General features: G+C 39.1%; 2 protein-coding genes across 3 annotated transcripts in view; both read left to right on the top strand.

The window, feature by feature from the left end:
* Positions 1–13,505, top strand: part of COMMD10 (COMM domain containing 10) — a 164,030-nt gene that overhangs the window by 113,623 nt on the left and 36,902 nt on the right. The window lies entirely within an intron of this gene.
* On the top strand, positions 1,072–3,198 carry LOC132232492 (3-oxo-5-alpha-steroid 4-dehydrogenase 1-like). Its single transcript, XM_059691895.1, has 2 exons — positions 1,072–1,090; positions 1,195–3,198. Exons 1-2 carry the CDS (start codon positions 1,072–1,074, stop codon positions 1,833–1,835), a joined length of 660 nt encoding a protein of 219 aa, XP_059547878.1. The 3' UTR covers positions 1,836–3,198.

Genomic DNA, 13,505 nt, shown 5'->3' with positions numbered 1-13,505 from the left:
TTCAACTACATCTTTTTTTTTTTAATATATTTTATTGATTTTTTACAGAGAGGAAGGGAGAGAGATAGAGAGCCAGAAACATCGATGAGAGAGAAACATGGATCAGCTGCCTCCTGCACATCTCCTACTGGGGATGTGCCCGCAACCCAGATACATGCCCTTGACCGGAATCGAACCTGGGACCTTTCAGTCCGCAGGCAGACGCTCTATCCACCAAGCCAAACCGGTTTCGGCAGCTACATCTTAATTCAGTTCAATATTTCTATATTGAAAAAGAAAAATTTTTTATTAAATAAGCATTGAGACATAGTTTTATATTTGGAAAATTAACTTACTATGATAATTATATTTTTATTTTGACTCCCAGCTTGTGATAGGATTAAGATAGATTATTTTATCTTCTTATAAAGTAGTGTGAAATAAATACCTGCCTATGGACATTATAATTTAAAGTAGAGGAATTTCACTTTAGAAGAAATTAATTTGCCTTCACATTTGGGCATAGTAATGCCAGTATATAGGGAACATTTACAACTTATCTACTTTAAAAGTAATTAATATTGAACCCAACCAGGAATGGCAACCGAAGTACATGCCCTTGACCAGAATCGAATCCGGACCCTTCAGTCCACTGAGCCAAACTGTCTAGATCAGCTGTGGGCAAACTACGGCCCACGGGCCGGATCCGGCCTGTTTGAAATGAATAAAACTAAAAAAAAAAAAGACCGTACCCTTTTATGTAATGATGTTTACTTTGAATTTATATTAGTTCACACAAACCCTCCATCCATGCTTTTGTTCCGGCCCTCCAGTCCAGTTTAAGAACCCATTGTGGCCCTCGAGTCAAAAAGTTTGCCCACCCCTGGTAGATAATCTTTCTTTTTTTAATTTTATTGAATGTATTGGGGTGACATTGGTTAATAAATTAATAGGTTCCTATAATTTAAAGTAATTATTTTTAGTATTTCCCATTTTGCTATTTTTTAAAATGTTCACTTATAGAATGAAAGATTCAGGCAGTGAACTTATATTTAAGTTTGATCATTTGTTTTGAGTCAAGTGCAGATAAAAATGACTAAGTCTGATATAGGTATTTTGGGTTCAATCTCTAGGTAACAGGTATTTGTATATAATAAAAGTTACCACTTGAACTGGCATTGGGGCATTGTCATTTATTGTTGATAATCCTGGCAGGAGCAGCATTGAATCAATGTAAAGATTTGTCTTCTTGGCACCGCGCGCGCGCGGGTGACTGGTGGGACTGGCCCCAGGGGCGCACCCCGCCGACTCAAACCTGCCCGGGAAGAGCGGCTTGCGTCCCGGGCGCGGCGGCCCACCCCAGCCTCAGGTCCTTGATTTTCCCATTTCTGATCCGAGGAGGGAAGCCTACACCATTGTACTCATGTGTAATTGCATTCATATTCTGTACCTTTAATGGCTACTTACAAAGCAGATACTTAAGCGAATATGCAGTGTATGCTGTTGACTGGGTCACTGACCCCCGATTCCTAACAGGTTTTGTCTTGTGGCTGGTAGGCATGCTGATAAACATTCACTCTGATCACATCCTGAGGAATCTCAGGCAGCCAGGGGAGACTGGATACAAAATTCCAAGGGGAGGCTTATTTGAATACGTAAGTGCAGCCAACTACTTTGGAGAAGTGGTTGAGTGGTGTGGCTATGGCCTGGCCACCTGGTCTGTTCAAGGCGGGGCTTTCGCTCTGTTTACATTTTGTGTTTTATTCACGAGAGCACAACAGCATCATCAGTGGTACCTTGAGAAATTTGAAGATTATCCAAAATCCAGGAAAACTCTAATTCCATTTTTGATTTAAGTCCATTATCAGTGGAATTATCTTCAACTTGATGTTTTTTTTATAATGTTTCTCTAGGGATTATATAAATGAATTATTTCTTTGTCATTTTCCTGCTACTTCATCTTTTCCAAGATTTACCCTAGGAATTGTTTTCCTAGTAAATTTGTAAGCTACCTAATAACTTACCAGTCAAACTGAAATGCAGGTTGAAGTATTCTACTGCATACCAGGGTAGGACTCTGGAGCTCTGGGTAATGACTGCTGACCATTTCTCTGATTTTGGACTTTTGGTTAGGTCCAGCTGAATGTGCACAAGACCAGAATATACACACCATCTTTGAAGACCTTTATGGACCAAAACCTTCCATTAGCCCTTGTACAATCCCATAGAACAGTTCTGACAAGATCAAAGGCAATGTTGTCCCTTCTCCCATAGAGGCATGATCTGTCTTCTGGCTCCCTCTCATCCCACTGGGTACCCACAGTATAGTCAGGGACTCAGGGAAATGCACGGCCTCTCCCTGCTGGGTGCTCTGCAGGCAGAGAACTTGGGAATGGAGAAAGGAGATGTCTGAGGCCCAGCTGAGGCCTGGACAAAAGGCACCTGCCACTGTTCCAGCCTGGCCCACCAGGTGACTGCGCTGGCAGGGCAGGATGCAGAGATATTTATAAGGAGCAAGCTACTCTGTCCCCCACAAAAGGACTTTGTGGAGGTGTGAGGGTGGGAGTAGGCAGGTGCAGCAGGGCAGTCGCCACCTTCTGCACATTCCCGTCTCGGGTCACTCGCCGTGAACCATCATTATTCCCTGGCCTGAGATGTTTTTTCTAAGTTCCAGATAGATCTAGAAATTCTTTTATTATTATTTTTTTTTTTTTTGAGAGGGAGATAGAAAAACATTGATGGAAGAGAAACTGATCAGCTGCCTCCTACACGTACCCTGACCTGGTATCAAGCCCACAACCAGGGCATGTGCCCCAATGGAATCAAACCAGTGATCTTTTGATGCATGGAGCCACACTCAACCAACTGAGCCACACTGACCAGGGCTAGAACTAGAAATTTTGAAGACACTTTTTTTAAAGTACCTCTCAACATTGCAAAATGATATCTTGAAGCAGAATTTCTTGTTTAAGATGCATTTGAAGGTTCACTAATATAAATGGCAGTGAAAAAAAAGATGTACTACCTACCAGCCAGCATGGCTCAGTGGTTGAGCGTAGACCTGTGAACCAGGAGGTTATGTTTGGATTCCCAGTGAGGGTATATGCCAGGTTAGGAGCTCAATCCCCAGTGTGGGGCGTGCAAGAGGCAGCCTATCAATAATTCTCATCATTGGTCTTTCTCTCTCTCCCTCTCCCTCTCTCTTAATCTCTGAAATCAATAAAAAATATATATATTTTAAAAAAAAAAGATTTGTCTTCTTCTAGCAATGTGGTCACAGAAGCAGGATGAAGTATAAAAGCTGACAGTGCCACAGCATTCAGTCTATTCAACTGTACTTCAGAGAAAAGAAATGGCAATGACTAAGAGTACTGTACGCATTTATTGAGCAGGTCTATAGCCCAGCATTGTGTTACCTGCTAATGATGAAAAGGATAAGACAATATGATTTGCCCTAAAGAAGTTTATCATCTAATTGGGGAGACAAATGATTCATATGTGAAACAACTGGAGAGGAAAAATGACAATATATAATCAAGTATGGGTTTGTTTTGCAACAAAATATAAGCACAGTTATTTGTCTGGCAAGTGAAAAGATATATGTGTATGATGTAAAATTCTGTGTGGTGACATAAAGTAACATTTTGTGTGGGTTATTCGAGATTTGGGGTTATTTAAAATGAAAAAGCACACAAAGTAATTTAAAAGATGTTTATTTAAAATATCCTTTAGCCTATCCTAAACACAATTAAATACATGATCACTTCAGTATCTGAGACACTAAATTAATTCAAGAATACCTTTATGGCTCAGTCCATCGAGTGTACATTTTATTAAATTTTATCCAATATTCTTTCCTTGCCTCTAATATCTTAGAATCATTAACTCTATTTTGCAGACAGTCTCCTATGTATTCTAAATACAGTTTGTTTTTCCCATGTCCAAGTATTCTGAACTGCATTTATTAGAAAGTGGGTTTCAAAGAGCATAGTTGTCTACTTAGCTTTGTGAGAAGAGGCCATGTAATACAGCAGCCTCAGTACATCTGTGTTTTTGTTATTTGTTTCTCCATTACTTGCTAAGTGGTAATGGTCCAGGAGTTTCTTTTCTCGTTTCTTTCTTTATTTTATTATACTAAGAACAATTAGCATGATTTCTGCTCTCTAAACAAAATATTATCAACTTTAAGGACAGTGTTGCACAGCATATCTCAAGAATTTAATTATCTTGCATAAGTAAAACTTTATACTTACCATTTCCCCTCTTCCTAACTCCTGGCAGCCACCATTCTACTCTCTGCTTCTATGTGTTTGACTATTTCAGAGATCTCATATAAGTAGAATCATGTAGTATCTGTTCTTCTGTGACTGACTCATGTCACTTAACATAATGTCCTCAAAGCTCATCCATGTTATTGAATATGGCAGGACTTCCTTCTCTGTTTTTAAAGGCTGAATAGTATTCCATTATATATGTATTCCACATTTTCTTTACCCATTCATCTGTTGATGGACACTTTAGGTTGCTTCTACTTCATGGCTATTGTGAATGATGATGCAGTGAACATTAATGCAAATATCACTTCAAGATTCTGATTTCAAATCTTTCAGGTAAAAGCCCAGAAGTATGATTGCTCAATCTTATGGTATTTCTATTTTTAAATTAATTTTAGAGAGAAAGAGATAAGAAGGGAGAGAGAGAACAAGAGAGAGACATTGATTTGTTGTTCCATTTATTTATGCATTCATTGGTTGATTCTTTTAAAAATATATGTTCATTTTGATTTTAGAGTGAGAGGAAAAGAGAGGGAGAGAAAGAGAGAGAAACATCCATGAGAGAGAAGCATAAATCGGCTGCCTGCACGCCCCGTTGCTGGGGATCAAGCACGAAATCTGGGCACGTGCCATGATTGGGAATCGAATCGGCAACCTCTCTGTGCATGAGATGATGCTCAATCACTGAACCACACCACCCAGAGTTATTTTTAATATTTCAAGGAGCCTCCATACTGATTTCCAAAGCAGTTGCACCATTTTACGTTCCCACCAACTGTGTACAAGAATTCTAATTTTTCCACTTGCTCGTCAACACTTATCTTTTGTTTTTTTGTGTGACAAAAAAAATAGCCATCCCAACATTACTTCAGTTAATACATTTTCTGATTATTCATCTGGAATTTTTGGTGTTCCTGTTTCCTATAGTAGAGCTTTTTAATTTCAGCTAGTTTACTTTTGGCCAAACTATATTTTATTATGTGCCTAAACACCAGGATATTTGGAGAATCATGCTCTATCTACAGGTAGGAATTCTTATTTACTAGAGGCCTGATGCACGAAATTTGTGCAAGAGTAGGCCTTCCTTCCCCTGGCTTCCGGCACCGACTTCTCTCTGGCACCTGGGACCCTGGCTTCCCTTGCAGTCCTGGCTTCTTGCAGAAGGTTGTCTGGTCTAATTAGCATATTACACTTTTATTATTATAGATAGGATATGACATACTGCCATAACCATAACATATCTACCTGTATTACTCTATGAGAATACATACTTCATGCGATAGGAAGGCATCTAATACATTACATTGTATATGTTGTAAGTAGTAGGAGATACTATATTCGTAGCAATAGTATACACCCTGTGACTTCCCTTCCTGATTTGGGAATGGTTCCCTAGTTCTGTGAACATTTCCTGGCCCCTAATGTATTTGTAAAGAAAGTAGCTCTGGGTTTGGAGAAATTAAATTACAATCATGACTCTAATTCAACTGCCTCCTGTACTTCCAGCCAGATAGCAGGAAAAACATCCCGGGGCCAGCACCTCCTATGGCTGAGCTCTAGAGTGAGGGCCCACTGCCCAGCACTGGGCAGATGATGGCCACTGGGGCACCTCGGGTCCGTCCTGCTGTCAGCCTGGCGACCAGGACCCTCTGCTCCCAGCCCCTCCCAAGCCCCGGTGCCTCCTAACGGGGTCCCGAGGCTGCGCCCCTGATCCCGCTGCCCTCTCCTCACCAGGGACCAGGGCAGAAGTCCCATTTTCATGAAAATGTTCAACCCACACCCGCTCCACCGGTGTCCGTAGGCGGCCTGAGTGCAGACAGTGATCCCAGAGGTGCTTGCCGCCCCCGCCAGAGCTCAGCCACGATGGTCCGGGGTGAGACAGCCTCACCAGGCCCCATGGCTGCAACTTGGACCCGCTTCCTTAACCAGGGACCTGGCGCTGGGCGGATGGCAGCGCGTTTCCTCCCCAGCCTGCGCTGGAGCAGGTCCTTTTGGTTTCAGAACCAAACTCCGAGGTCCTCCCTGGGCAGCAGTGGCCCTGAACCCACCAGCTTTCCCTCGATCCCGCCAAGGCTTGCTTCTCATACTTGCTTCTCACACTTGCTGAAAACCTTGTCAGTCCACTTACCATAGTAATCAGTTTAAGCTAAAAGGACTGGGGACTCCGGGTGCCCCACCCTCCCCTCCAGGAGGGCTGAAAGAACTGGGGAACTCTGGCAACCCCCCCCCCCCCCCCCCCCCCCGTGGGGCTGTAAGGACTGGGGGACTCAGGGGGCTGAGGGGACTGGGTGCTGCCATCTTGTGGCTATGGGCGCCACCATCTTTGTGATGGTCAATTTGCATATTCCCTCTTTATTAGATAGGATAGTTTTATTATTTTGAACTATTTTTTTCAAAGTCATTATTTCAGCAGTCAAGGTATCAAAGTTTTTACTTCTGTTGGGTGATATTTTCTGGCAGTGAATACAAGAAATTCTCCAGTTCAGTTTAAAAGAGTGAAGTTTGAAGTTTTTGTTTTTGATAGCTATGCTTCCCTGAACACCTGTTTCAGTTGCAAATTGAGATGGTTTGGTTTTGGCTTTCTTCTAACTATAGTCTGATAGTCTTAAAAGTACTGAAATCATATCTAGGATGAAATCATATCTAGGAGCTCTAGGTGCTGCTATTTGCAGAATGTAGTAACTACAATTGCACTTTTCTGTAGTCACAGTGTGGTCAGTATTTACTATAATTTAAAAATATGGTAAGTTTTTTTTTCTATTTTTCCATTAGGATTATTTCTTGGACAATACATCACTTCAGGTTGTGTCCTTAATTCTTGTTCAGAGCATTATTTTATAAACATAAATATGAAAATTAAAGGAAACATTTTAATTATTTAATAATTTAAGCTGTTTTATTAATGTGGCTCCAGAGAAATTTCTTCAACTTAATCAGAATTTTAAAAATGTTATTAAATTTATTGGGGTGCCATTGGTTAATAAAATTAGATAGGTTTCAAATGTACACTTCTATAATACATCACCTGTATATTGCATTGTGTTTCACCACCCAGAGTCAGATCTCCTTCCGTTGCTAAGTGTTTGACCCCCTTTATACCCCTCCACCCCACTTTCCCTCTGGTAACCACTATACATTGTATCTATGAGTTGTCTGTTTGTCTTGTTTGTTATTTGTTGCTTTATATCCCACATATGAGTGAAATCAAATGGTTCTTGACTTTTTCTGTCTTATTTCACTTAGCATGATATTCTTAAGATCCATCTATTTTATCTGTTTGTCAAAGTCTGTCCCAAATGTACTTCTTTGAAGTCTTTTCATTTTTCTCTCTTCTCCGGTCTGTTTTAATTTGCCCTCCTAATGTTTCCCTTCTTTTTCCTTATTTCTTTCTCCACTTATCTGTCTTCCTTTTCCCATGTTAACCTCTTCCATTTCTTTTCATATTTTCTGCACTTACCTGTATTCACTTTCATGTTCATAATTATGTACCCTTTTCACTTGCCGTTCTGCCTTACCTTTATTGAATCTAAAAGAAGACACCCCTCGCCTCATATAGTGGTCTCCAGTTATCTTCCTATTTTTGTACTCATTTCTATGAAACAAAATAAAAGGGAAATAAGAATTTGAATAGGAGAAATGGAGGTTCTTTTAAAAATATATTTTTATTGATTTCAGAGAGGAATGGAGAGGGAGAGAGAGAGAAACATCAGTGATGAGAGAGAATCATTGATCAGCTGCCTCCTGCACAACCCCCAGTGGGGATCGAGCTTGCCACCCAGGCATGTACCCTGAATGGGAATCGAACCATGAGCTCCTGGTTCATAGGTCAACACTCAACCACTGAGCAACACTGGCTGGGTGAGGTTTATTTTTTTAAAAAGTTGTTCTTAAATCTTGTTAGGATTATTAGTTAACTGAGAGTGTGTAAAATTCTACTAAGATCCTTCTGTAAAAAGAGTTATGTTAATATAGCATTCTTGGCTGAAATCCATAATTTAAATTGAGTATCAATTTGTGATTGACACTTAACAAACTTTGCTGTTCACTTTAATTAAACAGATAATAGTTAAAAGCATTGATCTCTTTAATAAAAGATATTTTAAAATAGTCAACTTGTTGATGCACTATGTTGCTGCTAACGGATGCTAGAATTACTTTAAGCTTAAAGCAAAACAAAAGCTTGGAAAGCTAAATGCAAAGGCTTCAAAGCAGTTTAGCATCATCAACTGGTTAGTCTAAACAATCGAAGACATTAAACCGATCTATATTGGTAAGTGACAGAAATGATTAATGGTGTAAGTATTTTCCAGGGGTACTTTGTCAAAACGTAGTCCCCCGCACAGTCCAGTGCTTTGTTGGGCTCATTCCCTGAAGGTTTGCCCCATATAAGGGATATGGGTTGGAGTGTTCCTAGTATAGCCAGTAGAAATGGATTTTTATGATTCATGTAGAATTGATGTTGTTCAATTGAAGGTGAATTCCTGGGGAGCTTACACATTTAAAAAATTTTCAAAACCAACTGTTAGATTAATGCTGAAATACACTACTAATCCTGTTATAGCATAGAGGGTACATGCTTATGAGGTTCTCAGAGCCGAACCTTGAGGTTTGTTGAATAAAACTTAATGGGATTTTAAGATGGTTCCTAACTATTATCAGATGCAACATTTAGGGAAACATTTTAAAACGACATTAAACCCTTTGAAAGTGGTCAGGACAGTCATCAAACATTTGAAAGTTGCCCAATCTAGGTTCATTGGAAACTCCTGCCTTTTAACCTATTAATCATAAACACGTCCTATTCTTACTTGTGGTCCAGTAAATATGAGCAGTTTTTTCTATGTCACCAATGCTGTGAATAATCAGGCTGATTATTTCCTGATAATGCTTTATTATGGTGATAACAAGTAATTCTGGAAATAGTATTTTAAGAAATGTCTTGCTCAGAATCATCATTTCTTTCAGGAAACAGCCGTTCATATTGGTCTTAAAAGTTCAAGGATATGGCATCCTGTTGGAGCTCTGGGTGCTGCTATTTTCAGACTTGTTTGTGTGCAACATGAGCCATATTGATTTCCTGATAACATGAATTTATTCAAAACAGGAGATTGTAACATTCTAGCAGCTGGGGTTTTTTTAGTTTTATTAAATTTGCTTTGATTACAACTAACAAAATTGCTTGGAAGCAACCATATTATATTCTGACTCTTTAGCTTAGCTGTCATTTAATCTTTCCCAAGGTTTCTATTGTTATCCTAACTCTACTCAAAAGGAGTTGATGGCATCAGTACAAATCTGGAAATGTAAGATTTACAACATTGTTGGTTTGCAAGAAAGTGTTTATTATATTGTTGGTTTGCAAGAAAGTGTTTATTACATTTTTCTTTAATAAATAGAACCAATTGAAATATTTTCTAAGAGTACTTCAACTTACCAATTTTGTATATAATTTTTTTCTGTAACACTTACCTACATTTATCTGCATATTGTAGTATTATGGTTTTTCCCACAATTTCTGAGCTTATGATAGAAGTAAATTATGTAATTTTCATAACAAGAGCATTAAATCTATTTTATTATTTTTTTCTTTATTGATTAAGGTATTATATATGTCTCCTTATCCCCCTATTTTCCCCCCAACCCCCCCACACATGCCCTCATCCCCTGGTGTCTGTGTCCATTGGTTAGGCTTATATGCATGCATACAAGTCCTTTGGTTGATCTCTCCCCCTTACTCCCACCCTCCCCTACCTTCCCTCTGAGGTTTGATGGTTTGATCGATGCTTCTCTGTCTCTGGATCTGATTTTCTTCATCAGTTTATGTTGTTCATTATATTCCACAAATGAGTGAGATCATGTGATATTTATTTTTCTCTGACTGGCTTATTTTGCTTAGCATAATGCTCTCCAGTTCCATCCATGCTGTTGCAAATGGTAAGAATTCCTTCTTTTTTACAGCAGTGTAGTATTCCATTGTGTAGATATACCACAGATTTTTAATCCACTCATCTGCTGATGGGCACTTAAGCTGTTTCCAAATCTTAGCAATGGTGAATTGTGCTGCTATGAACATAGGGGTGCATATATCCTTTCTGATTAGTGTTTCTGGTTTCTTGGGATATATTCCTAGAAGTGGGATCACTGGATCAAATGGGAGTTTCATTTTCAGTTTTTTGAGGAAACTCCATACTGTTCTCCACAGTGGCTGCACCAGTCTGCATCCCCACCAGCAGTCCATGAGGGTTCCTTTTTCTCCGCATCCTCGCCAGTCCTTGTCATTTGTTGATTTGTTGATAATAGCCATTCTGAAAGGTGTGAGATGGCAATGACATTCAGACTGAGAAATCTCAACATTAGCCTGCAAAATCCTAAATGGCATGGCCTCCTCGAGGTCTCCTCTCTGATCTTATTTTAAACTACTCTCTCTTCCTCAGTTTACTTCAGCCACACTTATATTCTTACTGCTCCTGATACATGTCAGGAGCTTTCTGCTTCAGGGTCTTTGTGCTAGTATCCCCACCTGAAATATTCTTCACACATACTCACATAGACTTTTCTCAGTGCTCACATTTAGCTTCTTAGTGAGGTCTACCTAGATTATCCTATTAAAAATTAAAAACCTGTACTCCCTCCCCACCCCACCTCCAGCATCTGAACTTCCTTATACTGCTCTCCTTTCTCATTCTCATTTGCAATAGCATCTATCACTTCCTAATAAACCAATATGTTCTTATTATTTTAAGAACATAATGTGTGAAAACATAGAAGGATGTTCAAAGATAATGGATGGACACAAATAATGTATGTACACTGCAGAGCAGAACTTAAGGAAAGAATTAAAAAAATCACAAGATCTGAAGAATGCTATTCATCTTCAAATGGAAGGGTTGAGCAAGCATTAAGCAGAATGAATGAGTAAAATACCACCATGCAAATACATACTCTTGGAGTTTCAGTTCACCAAACATAAAGAAGAATACCCTAAGAGATTCCAAAGAGGGGGAAGAAAGTGGTTACCAAAAAAAGGATGAATCAAACTTGTACTATACTTTTTCATCAGCAACCCTGAATTCTAAGGCACAATGGAGAACATGTCATTAGGGTTCTGTCGGAGAATAATTTTGAAACTAGAAGCTTACATACCCAGCCAAACTCTCCACCATGAAATGTGAGAGCAAGCAAAGATAATTCAGACATGCAAGAACTCTGAAAATGCATCTCCAATAAAATCACAATAGATGAAGAGGGGGGAGCCAAAAAATAGTCTAACCCAGAGGTGTAGCAGGAAAGTGAAATACCTGAAATATGTAAGTGACAGCTTTGCAGCAATACAAGAACGTAACTGATTCATACTGAAACTCCAAATCTAACAAGCAAGCAGCAGTCCTACAGTTAGCAGCCAAAATGAATTGCAGTTTTTATCATCCTGATTCTTGAAGGACCAAAGAGAGTCCTCAAAGAAAGGAGCAAGTATTCCTTCTCAGCCTGTTCTACAGTTATTCTCTGTTTTTAATTTATGAGCTTCCTGTTATTAGACCACACTGTCTTGTCTTAATTGTGTTCTTTGTGTTTGTGTGTGTTTTAAGTAGATAGGTAGAAAATAAATAGATAGATAGATAAATAAATAAATCTATAATAATAAAAGTGTAATATGCTAATTAGACTGGATGTCCTTCCAGATGACCTTCCCAATGAAGCTGGGACTGTGAGGGAAGCCTGGGCCCCAGGTGCCAGAGGGAAGCCAGTACTGGCAGCCAGGGGAAGGAAGGCCTACTCTTGCACAAATTTACTAGAGGCCCAGGCCTCTAATAAATAAAGTAGATGGGTAGATTCTGGCACATTTCACAAATGGAAAAATAAATGACAAAATATGTAGAAAAACACGGATCTGAAATTATAGCATACAAATGATTGATTTCTTTGTTCTCTTACAAATAACACCCTGATGGTTGAAATTCATTGGTAGGGTGTAGACATTTGGATAGACGAAGTGAGAGTTTTCCAGCAAAGGAAAAGCCTCAGACCCTTCCGTGACTGCTCTGGCTCCAACACTGTTTTGAGTGGCTGGCTAGTGGAGCTGTTGCCCTTCCCTCCCACTCTTCTCCAGCACTCCTGAGGCTCCAAGTCAGTTGCTCCCTGTGCTTTGCCAACCATTTATACTCTAAGGAATCTTCACAAAAGGGACTCTGAGACCCTTTTAAAATCAGCACTGTTTAGGCTTAGAGACAAAATTATTCTATTGGGTATGTTTTTTTAGAACTCATACTATTTTTTAGCTAGCTCATAACTCTATGTGTAAATTATTTACAGATAAATGCAGTTATAGCAAAATTGCCTTATTTAAATGCACCATTCCTGGACACTTAAATACTTCCATTTCAACACTGAATTTTACTTTATTTAAAATATATTTGTATAAGCAATCTATATCATTACTTTTACTGTATTCCTTTTAGTGTCATACATTTTACTATATTAAAGTAAAATGTATGACAGTAAAAGCCATCTCAAAGCCATATGCATTGGATTATTACTACCATGAGGATTTATATGTGAACTATGGGTCTTTTACCTGTTCATGTGCCCTTGTTTTAACAATTATTACAAAATTGAAATTGTTTTTCTTTCAGTGCCATCCAGTACTTTTTCTTTGTTTCTAAATCAGGCAGTGTTTCAAATGTCTGCCATAAGTGTTTATTGGTTAGCAAAGCTATCCTAATTGATTGGCAAAGCTGTCTAATGACAATCTCTGTCTTTCCCTGTGAGTGTTGTTTGAGGAATTCATTATATTACTGTGATTCTGCTGCAACTTTTCCTGCCTTCCTTTGTTCCTTCTGCTTCACTGTCACCTGGCTTCCATAGTAGAAGTTGACTCAGATTCCAGTCTTTCCAACCATAATACCAGTGAAAAGTATAGCTGCTTCTTGCTACCTTTTACCCTGCCCTTCAGACATGTTAACTTTATTCATTGTGATCCTAGTTTTGTTTATTACTCTTCACCTCTTCTGTTTATGCAAAACTTCACTTTTCCACTCACCAAGGATTCTTCTAGAACCCTTAAAGCCAAAAATACTTTGAAGTTTTGGTTTTCTGTGCAAATCCCTCAAATGGCTTCCTATCCAAAAACAATAGCCCAAATCCCCACTACTACCTTTCTGTTCCACTCACACTGTCTCCTTGTTGTTTCTTGAAAGATACCATGTACACTTTCTCCTCGGGGACTTTGCACTTGCTGGTTTCTCTGTCTGGAAT

This window comes from Myotis daubentonii, chromosome 4 (genome assembly GCF_963259705.1).
Source record: "Myotis daubentonii chromosome 4, mMyoDau2.1, whole genome shotgun sequence".
In the NCBI taxonomy this organism is placed as follows: domain Eukaryota; kingdom Metazoa; phylum Chordata; class Mammalia; order Chiroptera; family Vespertilionidae; genus Myotis; species Myotis daubentonii.
Note: the sequence above shows the minus strand (reverse complement) of the source record. Positions and strands in the feature narration are given on the sequence as shown.